Genomic DNA, 22,612 nt, shown 5'->3' on the forward strand with positions numbered 1-22,612 from the left:
GGTGGAGAAAACAGGTTGGTGGGAGGAAATGGAGTAAGGAATGGAAGGATGCGGAATAGACCTATCCGAAGGAAAGGCATATGGATGTTGTGCAGAGCATACATTCATAAAAGAAGTGCTCACCTATCAAGTGAGTAGGAGTATTATGTGTTACTTGGTATACAACAAGCCTTCTCATGTCAACACTTATCTTAGAAAAAAAAGGAGTGGCATACATATGAGTATGTTAATGTGTCTTTCCACTGAAATAATGTTGAAACTTTAGAAGATAAATAGAGTTAAGCCATGATTGAGGACGTATCGATTGTTGTCATCTAAAATACATTATGGACTTGCTAATGAAGTCCTTGGATACTTATGGTGAATGGTCCTCCATTGAAATAGGGGATTGTTGTATAATGTTTTATGTTGTTAAGATGCAATAATTGCATGGGGGAGAAATTGATTGATGATTATTATCAAGTTGTAGGATAACTAAGTTTCTTGATCTTTCTATACCTAACAAATCACAACAAAGAAGTTGCATACTAAAGTAGTTGAATGTGAATGGACTATAGGAAGGCACTATCAGAAGAAGAAGGTTGTGAAAATGATGAAACAATGAAAGGATGTAGATGAAGGCCATGTATGTCTTAGAATGTTATCAATTATAAATTCCTTACATATTTGCAACATTAATTGAAACAATTTATACATAGGAGGTGGTGGCCTGCATTCATAATAGGTTGGTGCCCCTTGGCAAGTAGATTATTGTTATCATGGGCAACTGGGCATTTTACCCTAGCGAGGGTTTCGGTTAATCGTTGATTACTGCAGACAACCGTAACACTGCTGACTCTTCGCTGGCTCCCCTCGATGCCTCCGCTCCCCTGCAGGCGCCCACTGTCTCCGGTGGTTACGGTTCCGTTACAGCTACAACATGGAGGATATGGATTTCGAGGCCGTTGATTATTCTCCAGACCCATTTCCTGACCAACCTATCTTTAGCCACCCTAACCCTAAACCGGCTCATTCCACTCATCGCTCACCTATCGACCCGTCTCCATCTCACTCTTCTCTGGTGGTAACCCTCCCTGGACAATCAGCTTCCTCTCTGCACTTCGGGACTCTCTCCATTGATTCCCCGACTCTTGATTGTCCCCCGCTCTCGCCTGGGACCCTGCATCTACTTGTTGTTGTTTCACCCCCATCTCCTTCCTTTGAGTCGGTGCCTCTGGGGGATCTTTTTCAATAGGACATTCCATCCCCTCACTCGAATCCAGACCACACTAAAGCGACTAAGCATCCGGTAGCGGGTTCAGACATTCCTCTCGACGCTGGATCGGCGGTACCATCGTCTATTCCCCCATCTGGTTGCTTCGAAACCCCTGTCATCAGGGTGAAATCTGTGGCACAACAGTTGCAACAGGACGGTCAAAGTCCTACCGATCCGCTACAGGACCATCCCATTGCCCCCTGGACTGGGAAAAGAAAGATTAAGTGCGTCAAGGCATCGACCAAGGATTTCACCATAAATTTCGGCGAGGGTTTGTCCATGGGGGAAGTTGCAGACTCGGCCGACAAAGTTCTGGTTGGTAGGGTTCGTGGTCGGGCATATTCCGCGGAACGTCTTGGCCTCTAGGTAAAAGAAATCTGGGGGAACATTTTCAAGGAGCTGTCGGATGTGCAAATTTTACCCCAGGGCTGGTTCACTCTCCACTTTGCTCAGGAAGAATATACGAATATGGCTCTGGCCAGGTATTGGCACATTGAAATGGCCCCGGTTTTGCTGAAATGATGGAGTCCATTATTCGATCCGGAAAGGGAGTAGATTGGGGCTGGACCACTCTGGGTTTGCTTGCCAGGGCTCCCTCTACAATACTGGTCGGAGGATGTTTTCGTTCGTATTGGGAATACCCTTGGCACTTATTTAGACTATGATAAATCATACATACAGTCGAAGAACAGAACACTGGCCCGCATATTGGTCCATCTGGATACCCGTGAAGGTCTGGAGGAGAAAATCACTCTGCAGTGGCGGAATTTCATGAGGATACAAATACTGGACTACGAAGGAGTGCCATTCAGGTGTTTTCGGTGTCATAAAGTGGGTCACCTGTATAAAGAATTCCCATTGATTCGAAAGAGTCCTGAACCTCCGGGGGCTTCTGGAGGTGTAAAGGGTCAGCCATACTCATCTCCGGTACAGACGCTAGCGACGGCCCCGCACAAATCCGGCATGGAATGCACTCCTCAGACATCTGGCTATGTTCACAGGCATCCCTCCCTACCGATGACTCGATCTTGGGTTGCTGCAATGGCTAAGACACTTCCTCGGTGTTATAGCCAAATCTCATTAGCAATACGTTACACCACCCAAATGGTTGTTTACTTTGTCAAACTATTTTTCCGGCGACCCTCTACTTCATTATAGGGCATAATTCCCTAAGCTTCTAGGAAAATCATCACAAGGAAATTGATGGTATTTTTATGCACGTGATTTAATATGCATAGTCAAAACAATGACGAGCCCCATTCAACATCAACCATTCAGGCTTAGCACTTCATGAAACTTCACATAAAATCACAATATCAAGGGGACGTTCATAAAGAACATATCATAGCCACATAACTCTTACTTAGATAGTCAATTCCTCATACAACTTACAACACAAGCAAATGGACTAGATATAACTATTGGCTTGATGGGCCTTAACCCAGGTTCAACGTTAATTAGCCAAGCAAATCCCTACACTATTGGCCCTATCGGCATCAATTCGTAGAGGGCGTACTGAGGTCTCATCCGAAGTAGTATGGGGGGATGTAGGAACCAAGTTTCCACACCCTGAGATGGTTGTGATGTCGTCTTTATACCCTAACCCTTCCTTCACGCAGACCTATAAGCCCTTTATTGCTTATCAATTTACTTCTCTTATCCAGCTTTGAAAGCTTCGCGAAGGTCTCCGAACGTCCTTCGCGGACCCTAAATAATCAATTCAAACACTTATGCGCCTCTGCAATTACTCTTACTTTTTTGTCTACCCCGATTAGCTTGAGTAGTGGTTAACTTCAACATGCATTATGATTATCTTCGCATAAACAGATATTCTTACTTGCGTTCATATGAAAAAGTAAAATACATAGATTCACGCATCAATATAGCATTAAATCATAAATCCAGTATTCAACATAACATAACCGTAAACATTCATAACAAAAGTAAAATAGCTCATACACAGATATTTTCAGAATAATTCTCTTTATTGATGGTTTAAATCTCCAGTACAGACTCTAACTACCCTACGCACACAGTTGTAGGGGTCTGCGCACTCAGTTGCGGACTTCTACCCTAGGCCTTTGTGCACTCAGCTACAAAGCCTCTTCCTACACTAAGACTCTTCGCTCTTAGCTCTCAATTGCCCAAAAACTTACTTAGAACTGAACTAAAAACTGCCTTAGACTCTTCTAAGACTCCCTTTTTATACATTCCCATGGCCCACGGACCAAGGGCGGATCTCATCAAGCCAACACAAGCTACCTAAACTAAGCAGAAACCCTTTTTGACTGTTTACATCTTCGCACTCCGCGACCACAAAATGCAAAGACTTTACATTCTTTATACAAAACTTGGGCTTTTAACCCCAAAATTGACCCCAAGGGACCCGTTCCCAACAGGCCCCCAACACAAATCTGGTGACTCGCCCCGAGTCACTCGGCTAGTGCAAAGATCTTGTCGCAAAGACCTCCTAGCTCCACCTGTACGACTGCAACCTCAGCGGTACACTGCATCACCGCCTACTCAACCTGCTCGACTAGCTGCTCCGTCACTCGTTCTGCATTGTCTGCGTTTATTTTCTGTTGTGTCACCTGCAAACTAGCCAAGGCCCCAATCTGGCCTTCAGTACTGTCTCCTTGCGCTGAGCTGCATCCACCTGTTCCTTTAGTGCCTTTGCTTCCTACAACTTTTCCAACCTCTACGTGATGGCGACGGTGCGTGTCGTCGCTTTGACCTCATCGTACTTCTGCTATAGCTCTCGTGCCTCAGTTTCTAGTCTTTGCAGGTTGGGATCTTCCTGCATATTGGTCACTACTTCGAGCGCCTGCTCAAAGAGCGCAGTGAAATCCTTCACAGCGGTGTCAATAGTTACAACGACATCTTTTACAATGGTCGCACAGGTGGAGTCGAGGGCTGGGCCCTCAACTCAAGTTCCATGATCTTAAGGTTCAATTCAAACTGAACCTTAGCCAGCTTTGTTCATGCCTCGCGCACACCTGCAGCGAGCTTCCGGATCCTTGCGTCGACTGGCGCATCTTCGGGGATGTTCAGCTCTAGAATAGTCCGGCATGCCTCAGCCACCACAGCTGTTGTGTACTCATTCTTTTTTGTGATCTTCTTAAGAAGATCAATCACGGACGATTTTTTAGTGAACATCTGTGCATTTTTCACCTTCTGCTCGTTGATAACGTTCAAGGTGCGTTGTTCCCGAGTTCGTATCTCCGTGATCACACCATCCAGCGGGGTGTGAAGGGCTTCACTTGTAAGCGCGGCCAAGTTTAGCCTGACTTGTTTGATAGCACTGACAGTGGCCCTGTCAACCTCTGTTTCTACGGTCAATGCTCCATTGGATAGTGTGACAGCCCGAGCAACCATTGTACGGACCCTATCTACTGCGTTTGAGGTTCCTGGTTCCAAACTGCTCGACGTCATACTACCCCGCCCTATAGTGGTCTGCACCTGAGTAGCCTGGATTTGTAGCTCACGTAGAACCGTTTGAATGGTGACCAAGGCCTGCTTCTACCACTGCTCAAATTGCTGCAGCAGTTCCGCGGTCGCATCCCTCACTATGTCACCGCTATCGTTCAAATCACCCTCTGTCAAGGTGATTGGATCCAGGGTCGATTTAATGGCCTTGGACTTCTTCCACGGCCCTAATTTCTCTTCCTCCCATGTGCACTTAACCCGGAATGGATTTATCTCCTGGTCCACTCCTCCCTGCTCTAAGCGGTGCTCCTCCTCGTTTGTCTGTGGAGAAGGCGACTTCTGACTCTTATAAGAGTCGCAGTTGTCCTCTTCCTCCTCCCCTTCTTCCTGCATTTTTGCAGCGTGCTCTACCCTGGCTTTCTCCTCAGCTTCCTTTCTTCATTTTTTGGCTAATTGTTCCATCTTTAACCCGACCTCTTCCTTCTTCTGCTTCGTGGCAGACTTACTAGACCCAGCTGATAAGTCTAAGGCCTTGCGCCATTTTGTGGGCCAACTTTCCAGAACCACGATGATTGCATCATTCGTCACCAGGTATGGAAGATCATACCATTTAGGGTCCTTCCGTGCTCTGATGGACACACAGTGGAAGTTCGCCTTGAACTCCACATACTCGGACAACTGCTCAAAGATAGTCGGTGAGAGCCACGACTTACGGTTGATGGCGGCGTGGATGCTTGATTCCATGAGAATCCAAAATATCTTGTTGTCCTTGATCCTTTGGGGGTCCTTCGTGGCCCAGAGCAAAGCGAACTTCGTTGCTTCTGGCATCTCCGGTGCAATCGGGGGAAACTGACTGTCCTCCAGCAAGTCCCATGCAACCAGTACAATTGACAGCAGCAGCCATGCATAGTGGAAAGTCTTGCTTTGATCTTGCACTTCTCTGCAGTTCACGAGGAACTCGCTGTAGAGGTAGCACACCCAGTTAAATTGTACACCCTCCGCGCACTGGGCTGCTAAAGATACCACCGGTGCCAACACTTCATCTGCGTGACACTTCCTCATAATTTTCCCTACCAAAATCTGAGTGGCTACTTTAACCGCAGGGTCGGTTATGCTGGAGATGGAGTAGTTGCGCAACTTCTTGGAAAGCTTGAACTTGTCCTTCATTCATTCGGCGAGGTTGCGCTCACCTGACTTTCCGCCAAATGCCATGGCCGGATTCAAGCCTGAGTGCGGGAGCAAGGTGATCCTGTGGATCAACATGTCAGTGATTGGGATCGAATCTCCTAACCACAGGCACCCATCATGCACCAAGCATAATAGCTGCTTGATCACTATCAAAGTTATGGGCGCGCGGTTGTAATGCGGCACCCATAGCAGGTTCAACAATCCTACCTTGTCCACCCCTCTAATCCACTTCCTTGGCTCCAACGTGGTCACACCAGAGTCTTTATAGAAGACGCATGGCATGAATGTATCAGTCGCCAAGTGGGGAAAGCGCTCTGTATCTGCTAAATCCCAGTCCTCCAACTTCAAAAGGGGGATACGCACCAAGCGCGGTCCTTTGAATGTGATTTTGTCTGGCAGCAACGGGGTGAACAGTGTGATTTTGTTCTCGTCAATGTCCTTTGGTACCTTTGCCTTACTTCGACGCAGAGGAACATATGGTGGCAGCTTGGAGATAAGGTATGCACCCTCAACATCAATGTCTTATGCCCCCATGTCAATGTCTTCTACACCCACACCGACGTCCTCTATGTCCTTGTCAGGTTCCAGGTCTACTACCTTGGCCTTCTCCTGTGCAGTAGCCTTTTCTTTCTTCTAGTGTTTCCTTGGCGACTCACGCACTGGCTGTGTTGCTTTCTGCTTATCCTTCTTCATCTTGGGACCTTCTTTGGGCGACATAGGCCTCGACTTGGGTGACCTTGGTGATTTGGGTACTTCTGTAGGTACCTCTACACTCGCTACCTCTGGGGCAGCTCCCTCAGCTGCCATCGCTTCTCCAACACTTGCAGTCTCCATGGGTGCCAACATAATGCCAGTTAAAAGCTCCTGAGTTTCCTTCGGCAATTTCTCAAACACTAAACTCGCTACCAAATTCTCAAAGTAACCAAGGTTCATGCGCGCCTGATAACTCAACACCCATTTTCTTTCCTCGAAGTAACCAAGGTGCATCATCACCGCCACTGAGTATTTAACTAGATGGGCGGAGCCACAACCTATGAAGGATTGTACAAGCGCGACAACAACAAAATTCATCTTTGAGTACGCGCTGACAAGGTTTGGTTGTCCAAAATTTTTAATGAGCAATCGTGGTACACATTTTCTTAATGAGATGATCAGCGTGATAACAGAGTAAAATAGCTTATACACAAATATCTTCAGAATAATTTTCTTTATTGATGGTTCAGATCTCCAGTACAAACTCTAACTGCCCTGTGCACACAGATGCAAGGGTCCACACACTCAGCTATAGACTTCTTCCCTAGGCCTCTATGCACTCAGTTGTAAAGCCTCTTCCTACGCTAAGACTCTTCGCTCTTAGCTCTCAATTTCCCAAAAAATTACTTAGAACTGAACTACCAACTGCCTTAGACTCTTCTAAGACTCCCCTTTTATACATTCCCATGGCCCGCGAACCAAGCGTGGATTTCATCAAGCCGACACAAGCTACCTAAACTAAGGGCGAAAACCCATTTTCACTATTTACATCTTCACGCTCCGCGACCACAAAATGCAAAGACTTTACATTATGTATACAAAACTTGAGCCTTTAACCCCAAAATTTGGGCTTTTAACCCCAAAATTAACCCCAGGGGACCCGTTCCCAACAATAACTCATCTCAAATCTACAAGTCATATTCTACATCACAAGAAACTTAATCATATAGGCTTAGCGTTTATCTAAGAAACTATTGTAGTTGCAAGTGACTGTGCCCATTTATAATGTTGCAAGTACCAAGAGATCAAGTCCATTGATCACTTGAACTTTCCCAATTCCTAGAGTTGTATCCAAAATGCTTTATCTCTAACCTATGTAGATCCAGCTTAAATGACACTAACTCGTTGATTTATATCTGCCCCATTCATTCCTTGTGTTAAACCACTACTATGATACCATTTGTCACACATTTGATCCCCTAATTGACATTAAGGAGGATGGGTATTTGAATTTTTTCCTCTTAAACAAGATTCCATGATCACTTTTGAGCTCTTAGAGGTATTATGATCATTGAGAGATTTCCAACAAATTTACTCTTGCTTGATTTCGATCTCAAAGCACAAAGTTATGACCATTTGAAGTTTTAGAATCATTCCCTCCTTTCTAGATTATTGGGCCCACATGGCACCCCATGTGCCATCTGGTGTAGCATCATACAAGAATTCTAATTTCACATTTATAGATCATATCCAACAACTTTCAAACTAAGATATAGCGCACTTGGCAAGACTTTATTTTCACCCCATAAATCTGCTTTGACATGACATTTTGATGCAAGAGCATCCAGATGAGGGTATCATGGCTGGGGTATTTGGTCTCAGCGAAGACAGACAGGTTCACAGTAAATGTCTAGTTTCATTTTAATTTATTAGTTAAACAGCGTTTAGGGACTTTTATGTTAAATATTAGTTAAACAGCGTTTAGGGACATTATGGTTAATTTGGAGGTTGTTCCAGCCAAATTGTTTTTTATTTATTTATTTGTCTCTCATAAAATTACAGTAGAGTAGAAAAAAACCTGGACATACATTATCAATTCCTTGATCCGGCCACCAATCGTACAGGGGGGATGGCCAGCCAGAGAAGCTTTAGAATAATTTGACACAGCTTAAAAAGGAAAATATGCCCAATTGTAACAGGTTCGATACATCAGAGAAGGAATAGAAGACAAAAGGAATTTTCTGTTAAAGCAAAAACATTTGAATCCATTTGCAGCCAAATATCATCTTTCTTTTTCTTTTCCCATTAATTATTGAGTGTAATAACAAATCATAACAGTGAATTTTCTTTTTCAAGCATTCTTTCTTAACAGTCATCCAGGCAAATAGAGACACATAATTTTTTTCAAACGACGAATCAAAGATATCATATTAACCGAAGAACCGACTACACAGTTCCAGCCAGCAACGAAATTTCCAGATATACGGGCGCAAACAACAACCATGGAGGAATTCTCAAAAGACCAACAATGCCAGTTACTGTAGAATACATTCGCAAATAGAGGTAACCCACATTCACATGAATTTCTTTCTCTTTACAAGTAGCTTAGTCTTCACATAAAAAATAATGACAGAGTACTTAGACCAACAACAGTAAGGCGGGACGAACCCATTTGCAAGATAATAGACAGCGAAGCCAGGGTTTGAAAACCCTATTGACTTCAAAATTGTTGCCAAATATAAGTTACATACAACAGTAGGAGCCCAAAGGCAACTCGACATCAAACAAGAAACAGAGGAGCCGAAGCTCTCAAAACCTACCCTATCATCAGACCACAACAGTGTTGGAACTGAGAAAGGAAGACAACAAATATCAACAGCAAGGAGCGACCCTACCGGATTCATCAGGCAGCAACAGGCGCGGCAACAGAGCCCAGAGCCAAGCCCCACCTGCAGTCAAAACCAACAGAGGAGCATTAGTTATCTGCATACCAAGTCCTGAACAAGAAAAGTAAGGAACAGAGAGGGTAAGGGCTTGAAGACCGACTTACCAGAGGAGTGGACAGCGTCGGAGGAATGAATAGGTCGCAGCCACAAGAGGGAGTCCCTGCTCACAAGGAGCGACTACCCTTAGTAAAGAAGTAAAATTGCGAGAAGAAGCTACAGCATGGAACAGAGGGCTTACCTTGCCCAGTGACGAGCGGAGCCGAGAACAGGGTCCCTTGTGACCACAACCTGTAAACCACAAAGAAATAAAATCCAATTAACCAGAAAAACAACCATGCGAGCAACCAAAGATTTAACCAAAAAATGCACACAGAGAAAGCCAAGACAACAATAGCAAGAACAACGCCCACGAGAGGGTAAATTACACCAGCAGTAAAACAAAGGTGAACCTCCAAAGAAGCCAACGGAACAAGCAACACAGCGCCTAGGTGAGACCAAACGGACAGCGAATAAGGAAGTGTAAGCAGAGTTGCCAAGCCACTAGGCAAAAGGGCCCATAGCCAGGCGCAGACCAAGCACCATTGCAACATTCATCACAATCGCAGAAGAACCATCGAAAAACCCTCACCGCGAGCAGAACAAAACCAAAGTGCCAAGTGAACGAGGGTTTGGAGTGTAGGCGAAGAGCGGGAGAGCAGAGTCCGAGGCAGGGACAAGTGTCCCCTCACACCAACCACCGTACTCACCAATTAATTGTGCAATCAAACAAAATATCTGTGTTTACATTATCTTTATGTTAATCATATTTTTAATTATTGATTGACTGCGAGGTTAAGAGGGTTGGTCCCATCATATTGTGGTATCAGAGCAGGATTTGAGTTTTTTTCATAAGAAATGGAAGTTGGAAGACGAGGTCGTGGGAGAGGTATTCGGAGAGTAGCAGAGGAAGGATTAAGGGAAGAGATTAGGATCCTGAATGCCCACTTGGCGGCAGTAGAAGCAGGAAGGAGAAGGGATCCAGAAGTAGGAGATGACAGTGAAGAAGAAGTTGTAGTTACGATAGATGGATCGGATGAGGAAGGACCTGAAATCAAATTATTGAGGTCAGTCTTGTTGGCTAGCAGTAAGCCAAAGCCTGAGATTCTGAATTATGATGGCAGTTTGTCCACAGAAGTGTTGTTGGACTGGATTAGCGAGCTGGACAAATATTTTGAATGTGAGGAGGTCAACGAAGATAGGAAAGTTAAATTCGCTGCTACCAAGATGAAAGGACACGCGGCCTTATGGTGGGACAGTGTCCAAGTAGAGAGGAGAAGGATGAATAAATTACCAACTAAAAAGTGGCCTAGAATGGTCGCCAAGATGAAGGGAAGGTTTTTGCCCAAAGATTACCAGATTGCTCTGCATCGACAGGTACAGAATTTGAAGCAGAGAGGAATGACAATGAAAGAATATACTGAAGAATTTTACCAGGTGAATTTGAGAGCTGGTTATACTAAAGACACACTGGAAAAGATAGCAAGGTTTTTGAATGGCCTAAGGCTAGAGATATTGGACGAGATAAGTATTCTTTCTCCAAAGAACATAGAGGAAGCATACCAGAGTGCCTTAAAGGCAGAGGAAAAGATCACAAGAAAGCAGAATGCCAGGAGAGGTCAAGGCACTGGCAGAGGGAAAGGACAATCCTTTGGCAGAGGAAGAGTTGCCAACAACAGTGAAGAGGGCAGCGGTTCAAAGACCTCGGGGACAATAGAAAAAGAAGGTAGCACTAGGGGAGGAAGGCCATACCAGAGAGGAAGGGGAAATGGCAGAGGCAGAGGAGTTGCCTACCAGTGCCACAAGTGGGGGCACAGATCTTTTGAGTGTCTTGAAGGAGAACACGCTAGCCAAAGAGGAGCATATGTTGCACAGCCAGAGGAAGCAGAGGCACCACCCCAGGAGGTAGAGAATGTGACGAAGACAGGGGAGGCATTAGTTTTGAATAAGGCACTGCTAAAACCAACAAAGGAGACATCTGATCAAATCCAAGGAAAGGCATTATTCTGGACAATTTGTAAGTCACACGGAAAATGCTGCAAGCTGATTATCGACAGTGGGAGCACGGATAATCTAGTTGCCACAAAGATGGTGAAGAAGTTGGGTTTGAAGCACCCCTCCCTATAAGGTGTCATGGTTACAGAAAGGCCATCAACTGTTGGTTGATGAACAGTGTGAAGTTGAGTTCCATATTGGCAAATACATGGACAAGGTTATTTGTGATATTATGCCTATGGACGTGTGTCATATACTGCTAGGAAGACCATGGCAGTATGACAGGAAGGTGGTTCATGATGGAAAGACAAACTGTTACAAGTTTGTCAAGGATGGGATTAAACACACACTTGTACCCATCAAGGAGGAAGAAACCGCAGAAAGCAGTGGAGCCAAAGCATTGTTGGTGGGAGGAAAGGAATTTTTGAAATAGATCGAAGACAGCGAGATAAAATATGTTGTTGTAAGGAGGCCGAGAGAAGTATTGTTACACACAGAAATTGTAGATTTGCCTGAAGAAATTCAGGACATGTTGTAGGAGTTCAACCATTGTGGTGGATGATTTGCCGGATAAATTGCCACCGAAGAGAAGTATCAGTCATCACATAGACTTTATACCCAGAGTTAGTTTACCAAACAAGGCAACGTACTGAATGAGTCCTAAGGACAACGAGGAGATTAGGAAACAGGTACAGGAATTGTTGGATAAGGGATTGATAAGGGAGAGTTTAAGTCCCTGTGCAGTTCCAACAGTTTTAGCTCCCAAGAAAGGAGGAGAGTGGCGGATGTGCACAGATTCGAGGGCCATCAATAAGATTACCATTAGGTATAGGTTTCCATTGCCACGGATGGATGACATGATGGACTGTTTGAGCGGGGCAGCATATTTCTCGAAAATCGATCTGAAGAGTGGATACCACCAGATTAGAATCAGAGAAGGGGACGAATGGAAAACAGCTTTCAAAACCAATGAAGGTCTGTATGAGTGGCTGGTGATGCCATTCGGGTTAAGTAATGCCCCTAGCACCTTTATGCGCTTAATGAATGAGATGTTGAAAGAATTAATTGGAAAGTTCGTGATTGTATATCTTGATGATAAACTGATCTTCAGTAAAACCAAAGAAGAACATTTTCGCCACATTAGAAGTGTGCTGGAGAAATTATAGCAAAACAAGTTGCTGATAAATTTGAAAAAATGTTCTTTTCTTCAGAGGGAATTAGTTTATTTGGAATTTGTGATTGCAGAAAATGCGCTGAAAATGGACCCAGAGAAAATTGCAGCTATCATTAGCTGGCCATCCCCAAAGATTCTGTTCGAGGTACGTATTTTTCATGGGTTGGCAAGTTTTTATCGTAAGTTTATAAGGGATTTTAGTGGAATTTGCGCACCTATGTTAGACACTATTAAAAAGGCACGCCATCGTTTCCGTTGGACAGAAGCAGCAGAGAAAAGCTTCCAGATGTTGAAGAGGAAGATCACTGAAAGGCCAATCTTGAGATTGCCTTATTTTAACAAACTTTTCCAAGTCCGTTTTGATGCCAGTGATACAGCCATTGGGGCCGTACTCAGCCAGGAAAACAAACCAGTTGCTTATTTCAGTGAAAATTTGAACGAGAGCAGGCAGAAGTACTCATCTTACGACAAGGAGTTCTATGCTGTCGTCCAAGCATTGAAGCATTGGAGACACTATTTGCTCGGTAATGAATTTGTTTTGTTTTCTGATAGTTCTACGTTGCAATATGTTATGAAGCAACATAAGTTGAACCACAAGCATGCAAAATGGGTTGAGTATTTGCAGAGTTTCACGTTTGTTTTGAAACATATCAGTGGATAGGCCAACAAGGTAGCAGATGCGTTGAGTAGAAGACTTTTACTCTTGCAGGAGAGCACGATACAAGTGTTGGGTTTTGAACACCTAACAGACTTGTATCAGACAGATGCGAATTTCAAGGAGGCTTATGAAGCCTGCCAAAACCCTCTGTTGAGGAATAATAGTCCATGGCTGGACTATAACTTACAAGAGAAGTTGTTGTTTAAAGGAGGACAACTATGCATTCCCAACTGTTTGATGAGGGAGAACATCATCCGGAAAAAGTATAGCGGAGGTCTAGCCAGACATTTCGGCATTGATAAGACCTTGGATCAGCTCAATCACTTTTATTACTGGCCGAAGATGCGAAGGGATGTGCAGCAATTTGTAACCAGGTGTAAAGTGTGTCAGTTGGCGAAAGGACACAGTCAAAACACGGGACTCTACACACCACTGCCTATTCCGAGTAGACCATGGGACTCAGTCAGCTTGGACTTTGTCTTGGGTCTGCCAAGAATGCAGCGAGGTTACGACTCTGTGATGGTGGTAGTAGACCGGTTCTCAAAGATGGCACATTTCATCCCTTGTAAAAAAACCAGTGATGCCACTCATGTAGCACACTTGTTTTTCACGGAGATAGTCAGGCTGCACGGCCTGCCTAAGTCCATTGTTTCCGACAGGGATGTGAAATTTACAGGACATTTCTAGCGCACCTTGTGGAAGAAGTTGGACACACAATTGAGTTTCAGCTCCGCTTATCACCCACAGACCGATGGGCAGACGGAGGTGGTGAACAGGAGCTTGGGAAACCTGCTATGAAGCTTGATCGGAGAAAATTCACGGATGTGGGATCGTGTACTTGCCTAGGCGGAGTTCGCTTACAATGATTCACCGAATCATAGCACAGGATACAGTCCTTTTCAGATCTTGTATGGCATGCATCCTCGCAGAGTGCATGAGTTATGGGATCTAGGACAGCTGGAAAGACGGAGTGCTGACGAGGAATATTTCGCCAAAGCAATGAACGACCTACACGAGCAGGGAAAATCGAAGTTGCAGGACAGCAGTGAAAAGTATAAGCAGCAGGCAGATCTGAAATGGCGAGAGGTACAATTTAATGTGGGGGATGAAGTCCTCGCACATTTGCGCAGAGAATGGTTCCCTAATGGTGAATACAACAAATTGAAATATAAGAAGATTGACCCCTGCAAAATTATGCGTAAATTCTCTGCCAATACTTATGAATTACAGCTGCCTCCAAGGATAGGCATATCGCCCATTTTCAATGTGGCGGCTCTGTTTCCATATATTGCCAGTCCTAAAGACGACAGTTCAGCACGGCCTAAACGGGACACCCAGGATGGAAGTAACTCATGGATGGGGAAAATGCCTTCAGCTTAGCCCCTTGAGATCGAGGAATCCTCGATACTCAGGTGGCCAGGAGGACTCGAAGAAACAAGTACCTATAATACCTTGTCAAGTGGAAAAACCGTCCCATCGAGGACAGTTCCTGGCTTGACGCAGGACAAATACAGCGTGCAGGGTATTCAGTCGAGGAGCTCATGGATCGGAGCCATGAATTTTTATTACCCCGGGAGCCTGATGTAGGAGCATCCAGCTGAGGGTATCATGGTTGGGGTATTTGGTCTCAGCAAAGACAGACAGGTTCATAGTAAATGTCTAGTTTCATTTTAATTTATTAGTTAAACAACATTTAGGGACATTCTGGTTAAGTTGGAGGTTGTTCCAGCCAAATTGTTTTTTATTTATTTATTTGTCTCTCGTAAAATTACAACAGAGTAGAAAAAATAACAGTTACCATAACCATGCAAACCATATATGTAACTGTTAACAGTTATGAGAAACTGTTTTGAAACAGCTTAAAAAGGAAAATATGCCCAATTGTAACAGGTTCGATACATCAGAGAAGGAATCGAAGACAAAAAGAATTTTTTGTTAAAGCAAAAACATCTGAATCCATTTGCAGCCAAATATCAACTTTCTTTTTCTTTTCCCATTATTTATTGAGTGTAATAACAAATCATAACAGTGCATTTTCTTTTTCAAGCATTCTGTCCTAACAGTCATCCAGGCAAACAAAGACACATAATTTTTTTCAAACGACGAATCAAAGATATCATATTAATCGAAGAACCGACTACATAGTTCTAGCCAGCGACGAAAGTTCTAGATATACGGGCACAAACAACAACCATGGAGGAATTCTCAAAAGACCAACAGTCCCAGTTACTGTAGAATACATTCGCAAACAGAGCTAACCCACATTCACATGAATTTCTTTCTCTTTACAAGTAACTTAGTCTTCACATGAAAAATAATGACAAAGTACTTAGACCAACAATTGTAAGGCGGGTCAAACCCATTTGTAAGATAATAGACAGCGAAGCCAGGGTTTGAAAACCTTGTTGACTTCAAAATTGTTGCCAAATATAAGTTACATATAACAGTTGGAGCCCGAAGGCAACTCGACATCAAACAAGAAACAGAGGAGCTGAATCTCTCAAAACCTAGCCTATCATCATACCACAACAGTGTTGGAATTGAGAAAGGAAGACAACAAATACCAACAGTAAGGAGCGACCCTACCGGATTCATCAAGCAGCAACAAGCGCGCAACAGAGCCCAGAGCCAAGCCCCACCTGCAGTCAAAACCAACAAAGGAGCATTAGTTATCTGCGTACCAAGTCCTGAACAAGAAAAGTAAGGAGCAGAGAGGGTAAGGGCTTGAAGACCGACTTACCAGAGGAGTGGACGGCGCCGGAGGAACGAATCCACAACTAGGTCGCAGCCACAAGAGGGAGTCCCTGCTCACAAGGAGCGACTACCCTTAGTAAAGAAGTAAAACTACGAGAAGAAGCTACAGCATGGAGCAGAGGGCTTACCTTGCCCAGTGACGAGCGGAGCCGAGAACAGGGTCCCTTGTGACCACAACCTGTAAACCACAAAGAAATAACAACCAGTTAACCAGAGAAACAACCATGCGAGCAACCAAAGATTTAACCAGAAAATGCACACAGAGAAAGCCGAGACAACAGTAGCAAGAATAGCGCCCACGAGAGGGTAAACTACACCAGCAGTAAAACGAAGGAAAACCTCCACAGAAGCCGACGGAACAACCAACACAGCGCCCAGGTGAGACCAAACGGATAGCAAATAAGGAAGTGTAAGCAGAGTTGCCAAGCCACCAAGGAGAAGGGCCCGTAGCCAGGTGCAGACTGAGCACCATTGCAACATTCATCATAATCGCAAAAGAACCATCGACAAACCCTCACCGCGAGCAGAACAAAACCAAAGTGCCAAAGTGCCAAGTGAACAAGGGTTTGGAGTGTAGGCAAAGAGCAGGAGAGCGGAGTCCGAGGCAGGGACAAGTGTCCTCTCACACCAACCACCATACTCACCAATTAATTGTGCAATCAAACAAAATATATGTGTTTACATTATCTTGAAGTTAATCATATTTTTAATTATTGATTCACTGCGAGGTTAAGAGGGCTAGTCCCATCACATTTCACACTTGAGAAAACTTCACCTCTTGTGACAAGAAAAGGCTCTCCCTCCTTATCTCATTAATAAATCTTCCTTCATGCACCATATTGTGCCTAATGGAACTTTATCATCACATCCAAAGATTTTTATATTGCAACATATCACATCCCAAATTTCTTTCACCTTGCAACAAGGCTTTCTTCCATTTCTTTTCTTGCCTCTTTTTTCTTCTACTTTCACACCAAAGAAAATTTAGGTCATTGTGACCTATCGTGTCATAAAAATATTTCACTGGACATGTTGCTTCCCTCACTCTTTGTCCTTCTTTGTCTTTGTTTCCTATCCCTCCCTCTTCTATTCTCCTAGCTTCTCTCTCCCTTTGCTTTCTTCCTTTCATCGCATCCATAGAGACTTATTGTTTCACGTTGCACCCTTCAAATATTTGGGCATGATGTGTTGTGCCTTAGAAGAAATTCTCCAATACAACACAACCCTTTTTCTTGTCATGTGACATTAACTCCTCATTGGCAGTCTTCATTTCATATTAGATGAAAATTTATCGCCCAGAGTTTATATTTATGTGATACATCACATAACATGAAGACTTCCCTTCACACAATGGGTCAGGAATTCCTCTAAAATTTATTTAAGTCCAAATCCATTTTGCTTGACATCTTCACTTGTATCACACAAAGGTTTTCTTTGTGAAATACACATTGTATTGCAGAAAGATTTTTCTTCATGTGATACACATCATACCACATAAAGAAAATCTTTATACAATATGCTTAAAAGAACCTTTCATCCCCTTTGATGCATTGAGGTTATAGATATGACTTTTAAATTTGCAAACAATTAGAAATTCCATAACACATTGGTAATTTCATGCACCTATCTATACTTGGGTCCTTTTATCAGAGGGCATTATATGCTTAAGGGATTTGTGATCTACAACCTTACTCACTTGAGTAAATCTTCTTTGCCCCTACAATTTGGAGAGAATATTCTATTATGTTGCAAGTTACTTATGCAATCCCAAGAAAATCATTAACGAGTACACATGTACATCAATTGATAATAATAGGTATTGTTTATATATCCATACATCTTAAAATGAGATGAAATCTTCTATTGACAAGCCAACTAGACTTCTTGTCCAATCTTATATAATTAATTTAAGTGAGGGAATTAAAAGAACTCTATGAAATTCTAATACAAATTTATGGGATAACACATGACCTTTTCAAACTGAAGCCAAGTACTCCTATCAATCACTCCCAATCTTAAGGTTAGGCTAGCATTCTTTTCTTATTTACTACACCTCTATCCCACGGAAAATGCACCTGTCATTAAAGCACTGAAGGGTCCATTAGAAACCACCTTAGCACTTCTTTGGGAAATGATATAAAGAGCCACAAGTACCCTTCTAACTCACTCAAATTGATATGCATAGAGGTAAGGTAGGGTTATCATGTGATCCAAGAGTATTCCCATGACTAATCCAATTGTATGGTCTCAAATATTGATGAACAAGACTCCACATCGAAGAACTAATCAAGATATTTCCAACACAATTTGAAAGAGTTCAAATGGACACCATTTGCAAAAGTTATGGCTTTCAATAGTTGAAGGAAAAACAAGGGCGAGAATGACACATGGCATGCCTAAAGTTTGACACATAGCACACTTACACGCTAACACTTGGTATGGTAACATGTTGACACATGGCACCACATAGACCCCTAAAGTTGAGGAAATCACCGAGACCATGAACAATGAAGGTACCTTCATCTACTTCATGTGCTCCAATGCCTATCTACCCTATAGTTGGTCTGCCTTTATTTCTAATTTTGAGACAAAGGCCAACCTATAAGTTATTTAGTACATAAATACTAAAATAGAATACAATAAAAGGTACAAGTACACCATAGTTCTTGTTTATATCCCTTTCTTTTTGCTAATAAATGAAACATTCTTCAGAAATTATTTCCTCTAATATGTCCCTAGCCTAAAATCAAACTTGGGGTGCCTAAGTGAAAATATAGTGGGCAATAACAAATAGTCATATCAATGAGCATGTGAGGATAGAACCTCACTACTAAGTTATCATATCAATATTCTCCATTAATTAATTCAAATTATCATTATATTCTATAAGGATAAAAGTTCATTCAAATAACCCAGTTGATCTACAAGTGAATGATCCAACTCCTTTTCATTTTTCCATGCCAACTTTGTCGCCTCTTATGTGCAATATATTTGATGTTCTATGCGTAGTATACTTCCCACATAATTATAGTTATGTGTGCATAATTTCTCCATTGATTTTCACCCTTAAACCAATGACCAAACTAAGGTAGTGAATCATCACCTTGTTCATGCGCTTTGTATGCTTACAATAAATAATGGGACACCTATCTACATGTCCTAAAGCACAACTAAAATCCCTCTATCAATTGTTCCATTGGTTTTTCACACCTTGATGCAAGTCTAGGTGTCAAAACATCTTGCCCTATATAAACCACCCATCTCTCTCCATCCTTAAACATTGACCAACTAAGGTAGTGAATCATCACCATGTTGATGCCCTTTATACACTGACAATATATCAAACCTTGATCCATCTTAATCTCAAATGTATCAAGCACCAAAAGGAATCAAATCTCTTAAGGTGCAAACCTTGATCATCTTAATCTCAAATGTATCAAGCACCAAAAGGAATCAAATCTCTTAAGGTGCAAAAGTTGAGAAAAGACTTGAACGTAAAGAGATAGTGAAATTACACTTTAGACTTCATCAGAGATAGTGAAATTACACTTTAGACTTCATCTCAAAACATGAAGCTCAATTTATTGAAACTAGACAACTTCTAATATGTTTCACCACTCAAGCAGCCTGATTTTCAAAATGCAAGATTCACAATAATGAATTACAAATCTCCCTCCACTGGCCCTGAACCTTTATTCTCTACTACAATGAGCCCTATAATCCTGTTTCTATATTGCAACCTCTGGTCTTGTTCTTTCACAGTAATATTATTTATATTCAGATTAGGAATATTATTATCGCTTGTCAATCCTGTTTCTATATTGCAACCTCTGGTCTTGTTCTTTCACAGTAATATTATTTATATTCAGATTAGAAATATTATTATCGCTTGTCAATCCTGTTTCTATATTGCAACCTCTGGCCTTGTTCTTTCACAGTAATATTATTTATATTCAGATTAGAAATATTATTATCGCTTGTCAATCCTGTTTCTATATTGCAACCTCTGGCCTTGTTCTTTCACAGTAATATTATTTATATTCAGATTAGAAATATTATTATCCCTTGTCTATTGACTAGGCCTAAAACCCATCTCCACCAGCTCTCTCTACAATAACAAAATAATCCCCATATCTACAGGGTATAAAAATATTCAACCACATGCTCCGCCCTCTTCAGCGCTCATCTCCTCCAATTCTATTTCATTTGCAATAACTTCTGCATTATGCTTCAAGTCCTCTAACTCAAAATCATACACTCTCTTGATTTAGAATCCTAAAAACTCCCCATACTTTCTGCAGCCTGCAAAATCTCATTAAATGTGCCTCAGCCCTCAGTTTCCCTGTTTAGGGGTGAATATACATCATATAGATCCCTAGATAAAACATCACAATTATTGAGACCCACTTCATCAAAACCGAAATTCCCCTGGTCCGCCTCATCAACTGGGTTACGAAGCCCACGAATTAATTTGGATTGGGACATGGAAGGTGAGGACATTTGGGTATTATTTTATCCAGAGTTAAGAGCAATGAGTGCAGACCTGTATTGTGCTCTGATTTTGGCATTTCGGCATGTGACATTCTCTCTCATACAATGAGCCTGATAGAGGGTTTTGCTGCTTGCTCTACCGTGTCCACCAGCATTCATGGCTTCTTTCTTGGATATGATGGGATCAATTCCCCAAGGGACTGCATCACAACAACTTCTTGGTCTACAATGGATGTACTGAGCATCTGTAAAAGTTTTTTGACTGCTAAGAAACAAAGAAATAGAGAAGAAATTCATCATTGATACTGGAACAGTGAATTCAAAGACGGTTGTATGCCAGAGATTGAAAAAAAACTGTTGATAGCAGGTCAAATCAAAATCGTTTCATGGATATTTTTTCAATGGCTAATATTTCATACAAATCTTTACCACAAGATTTTGCCCATACATTTGCTAAGAATTAAATCATTTTAACCCCGTGACTTAACTTCCTCGTTAGACAGTCATCGATTGCAAGATTCTCTGAAACCCTTGATGAAGACAACCTCAAAAAATGCAGCTAACAAGCAATTTACAGGCAAAACAAACCCCTACAATCTTGTAAGGGAAGCAACACGCTTAATAGCCAGGAATCACAACGGGATTGAAATTTCTGAGAGACCAGAAGGTGGTGTCAAGAGACACCATTGAATATATTTAAGTCAAAGCAAAATCTCTCAGCCTCCGAAACCGTAAAGGGTTCGGCCCTGCCTCTTGAGGGAGTAGACTACATCCATGGCTGTCACAGTCTTTCTTCTGGCATGCTCCGTGTATGTCACAGCATCCTTAATCACATTCTCCAAGAAGATCTTGAGGACGCCTCTCGTCTCTTCATAGATGAGACCGCTGATGCGCTTGACACCCCCTCTCCTGGCAAGACGCCTGATGGCAGGCTTGGTGATGCCCTGAATGTTATCTCTGAGAACCTTTCTGTGCCTCTTGGCACCTCCCTTCCCCAAACCCTTACCTCCCTTACCACGCCCCGACATGTTTCAGAATTCTTCCGGTTTCTCAATCTACTAACTCAACCACTAAATGGAAATCGACTGAGACAAGTGAAAAGGATTCCAGTGAAGAGAATATATAGTATGTATGCCGCAGACAAATCTCCCCGTTTCCGTTTAAATGCCTCTCATCAACGGTTGAGAGATCTCGATCCGTTGCAACTCAATCTTCTTCCTGTGGACCGTCGATGAATTTTTATCGACGACTGCAATTAAATTGGCGAGGATTGAGGCATTCGCCATCGAGTTTCTACTATTAATAATATTTAATTACTGGGATTTTAACTTAAACTATACGAAACGTTTGTATAGATTGAACAATTTTTTTGCCCCTCAAGTGTGTGTCTTTTAAATACTTTTTTTATATGTGAAGTAGTCGAAAACCAAATGTGTAAACATATATACTATATAAATTTGTAGAGTGGTGATTAGGGGTAGTCTTGTAAAGGAAAATGAGGAGAAGATTGTTAAGTATATGGATGGCGTAAAGCTATCTGAGTTATGATGTATTAAGGTTTAATGAGGGATAGGTTTAGGTTTATTATTGGTAATAATTAAAATATTATATATATATTTTGATTGGGTTTAATGGTTAAGAGTATGTATTTTTTTTAGAAGGTTACAGGTTCAGGGCGTAGGATATATATGTTTTAGTAGATTTATCATAGTCAAATTGTTGGGTGAAGGTGGGTCCCTTGTCTCACAAACAAGGGGGTCTTATACACCAATTTGGTGTCTTCAAATTTGATAATAATAATAATAAAAGGTAGTCTTACTTTAACTATGTTTGCTTTATTGGTTGTTGATATTGATGATGATGATGGTGGTGGTGGTTAACGTCCACTGAGACCAAAATTGGTCTATCAGACCTATAATTTTCTTAGTTTCTAATTGTCTAGCTCCTCGTTTGTCTTGGCGAGATTGGTGCTATAGCTTTCTTTTTTTCTCTACGGTCTTCCAACTTTCTTTATCTTGCATCTCCTTCATCTCTTCTGGTTCTTGGGACATTGGTGTCTTAGCTTCGCGATCTATTATGTTCGTCCTTCTGAAGATAGTCGGAGAAGAAGTTTGGTTTAGGAGATTTGCTTTGCTATTAAATGAAGATTTATTTTGTGCAGTATTCGAATTCTCATAATTGTTGATGCTTGAGGGGTTTTCGAGTTCATTCTTTTG

General features: G+C 42.3%; 1 protein-coding gene across 1 annotated transcript; it reads right to left on the minus strand.

Moving 5' to 3' along the window:
• Window positions 1–19,878: 19,878 nt before the first annotated feature.
• Window positions 19,879–21,504, minus strand: LOC149186186 (histone H4-like). The gene has a single exon (XM_089410925.1). It carries the CDS (start codon window positions 21,422–21,424, stop codon window positions 21,113–21,115), a length of 312 nt encoding a protein of 103 aa, XP_089267051.1. The 5' UTR covers window positions 21,425–21,504; the 3' UTR covers window positions 19,879–21,112.
• Window positions 21,505–22,612: the final 1,108 nt, after the last annotated feature.

This window comes from Pinus tabuliformis, chromosome 3_1, assembly GCF_031772625.1.
Source record: "Pinus tabuliformis cultivar Carrire ecotype Pingquan chromosome 3_1, CPIR1, whole genome shotgun sequence".
Taxonomy (NCBI): domain Eukaryota; kingdom Viridiplantae; phylum Streptophyta; class Pinopsida; order Pinales; family Pinaceae; genus Pinus; species Pinus tabuliformis.

What these genes read in the sequence shown, in the direction of transcription:
- LOC149186186 (XM_089410925.1), bottom strand. Translation starts at nt 21,424, where the DNA reads ATGTCGGGGCGTGGTAAGGGAGGTAAGGGTTTGGGGAAGGGAGGTGCC.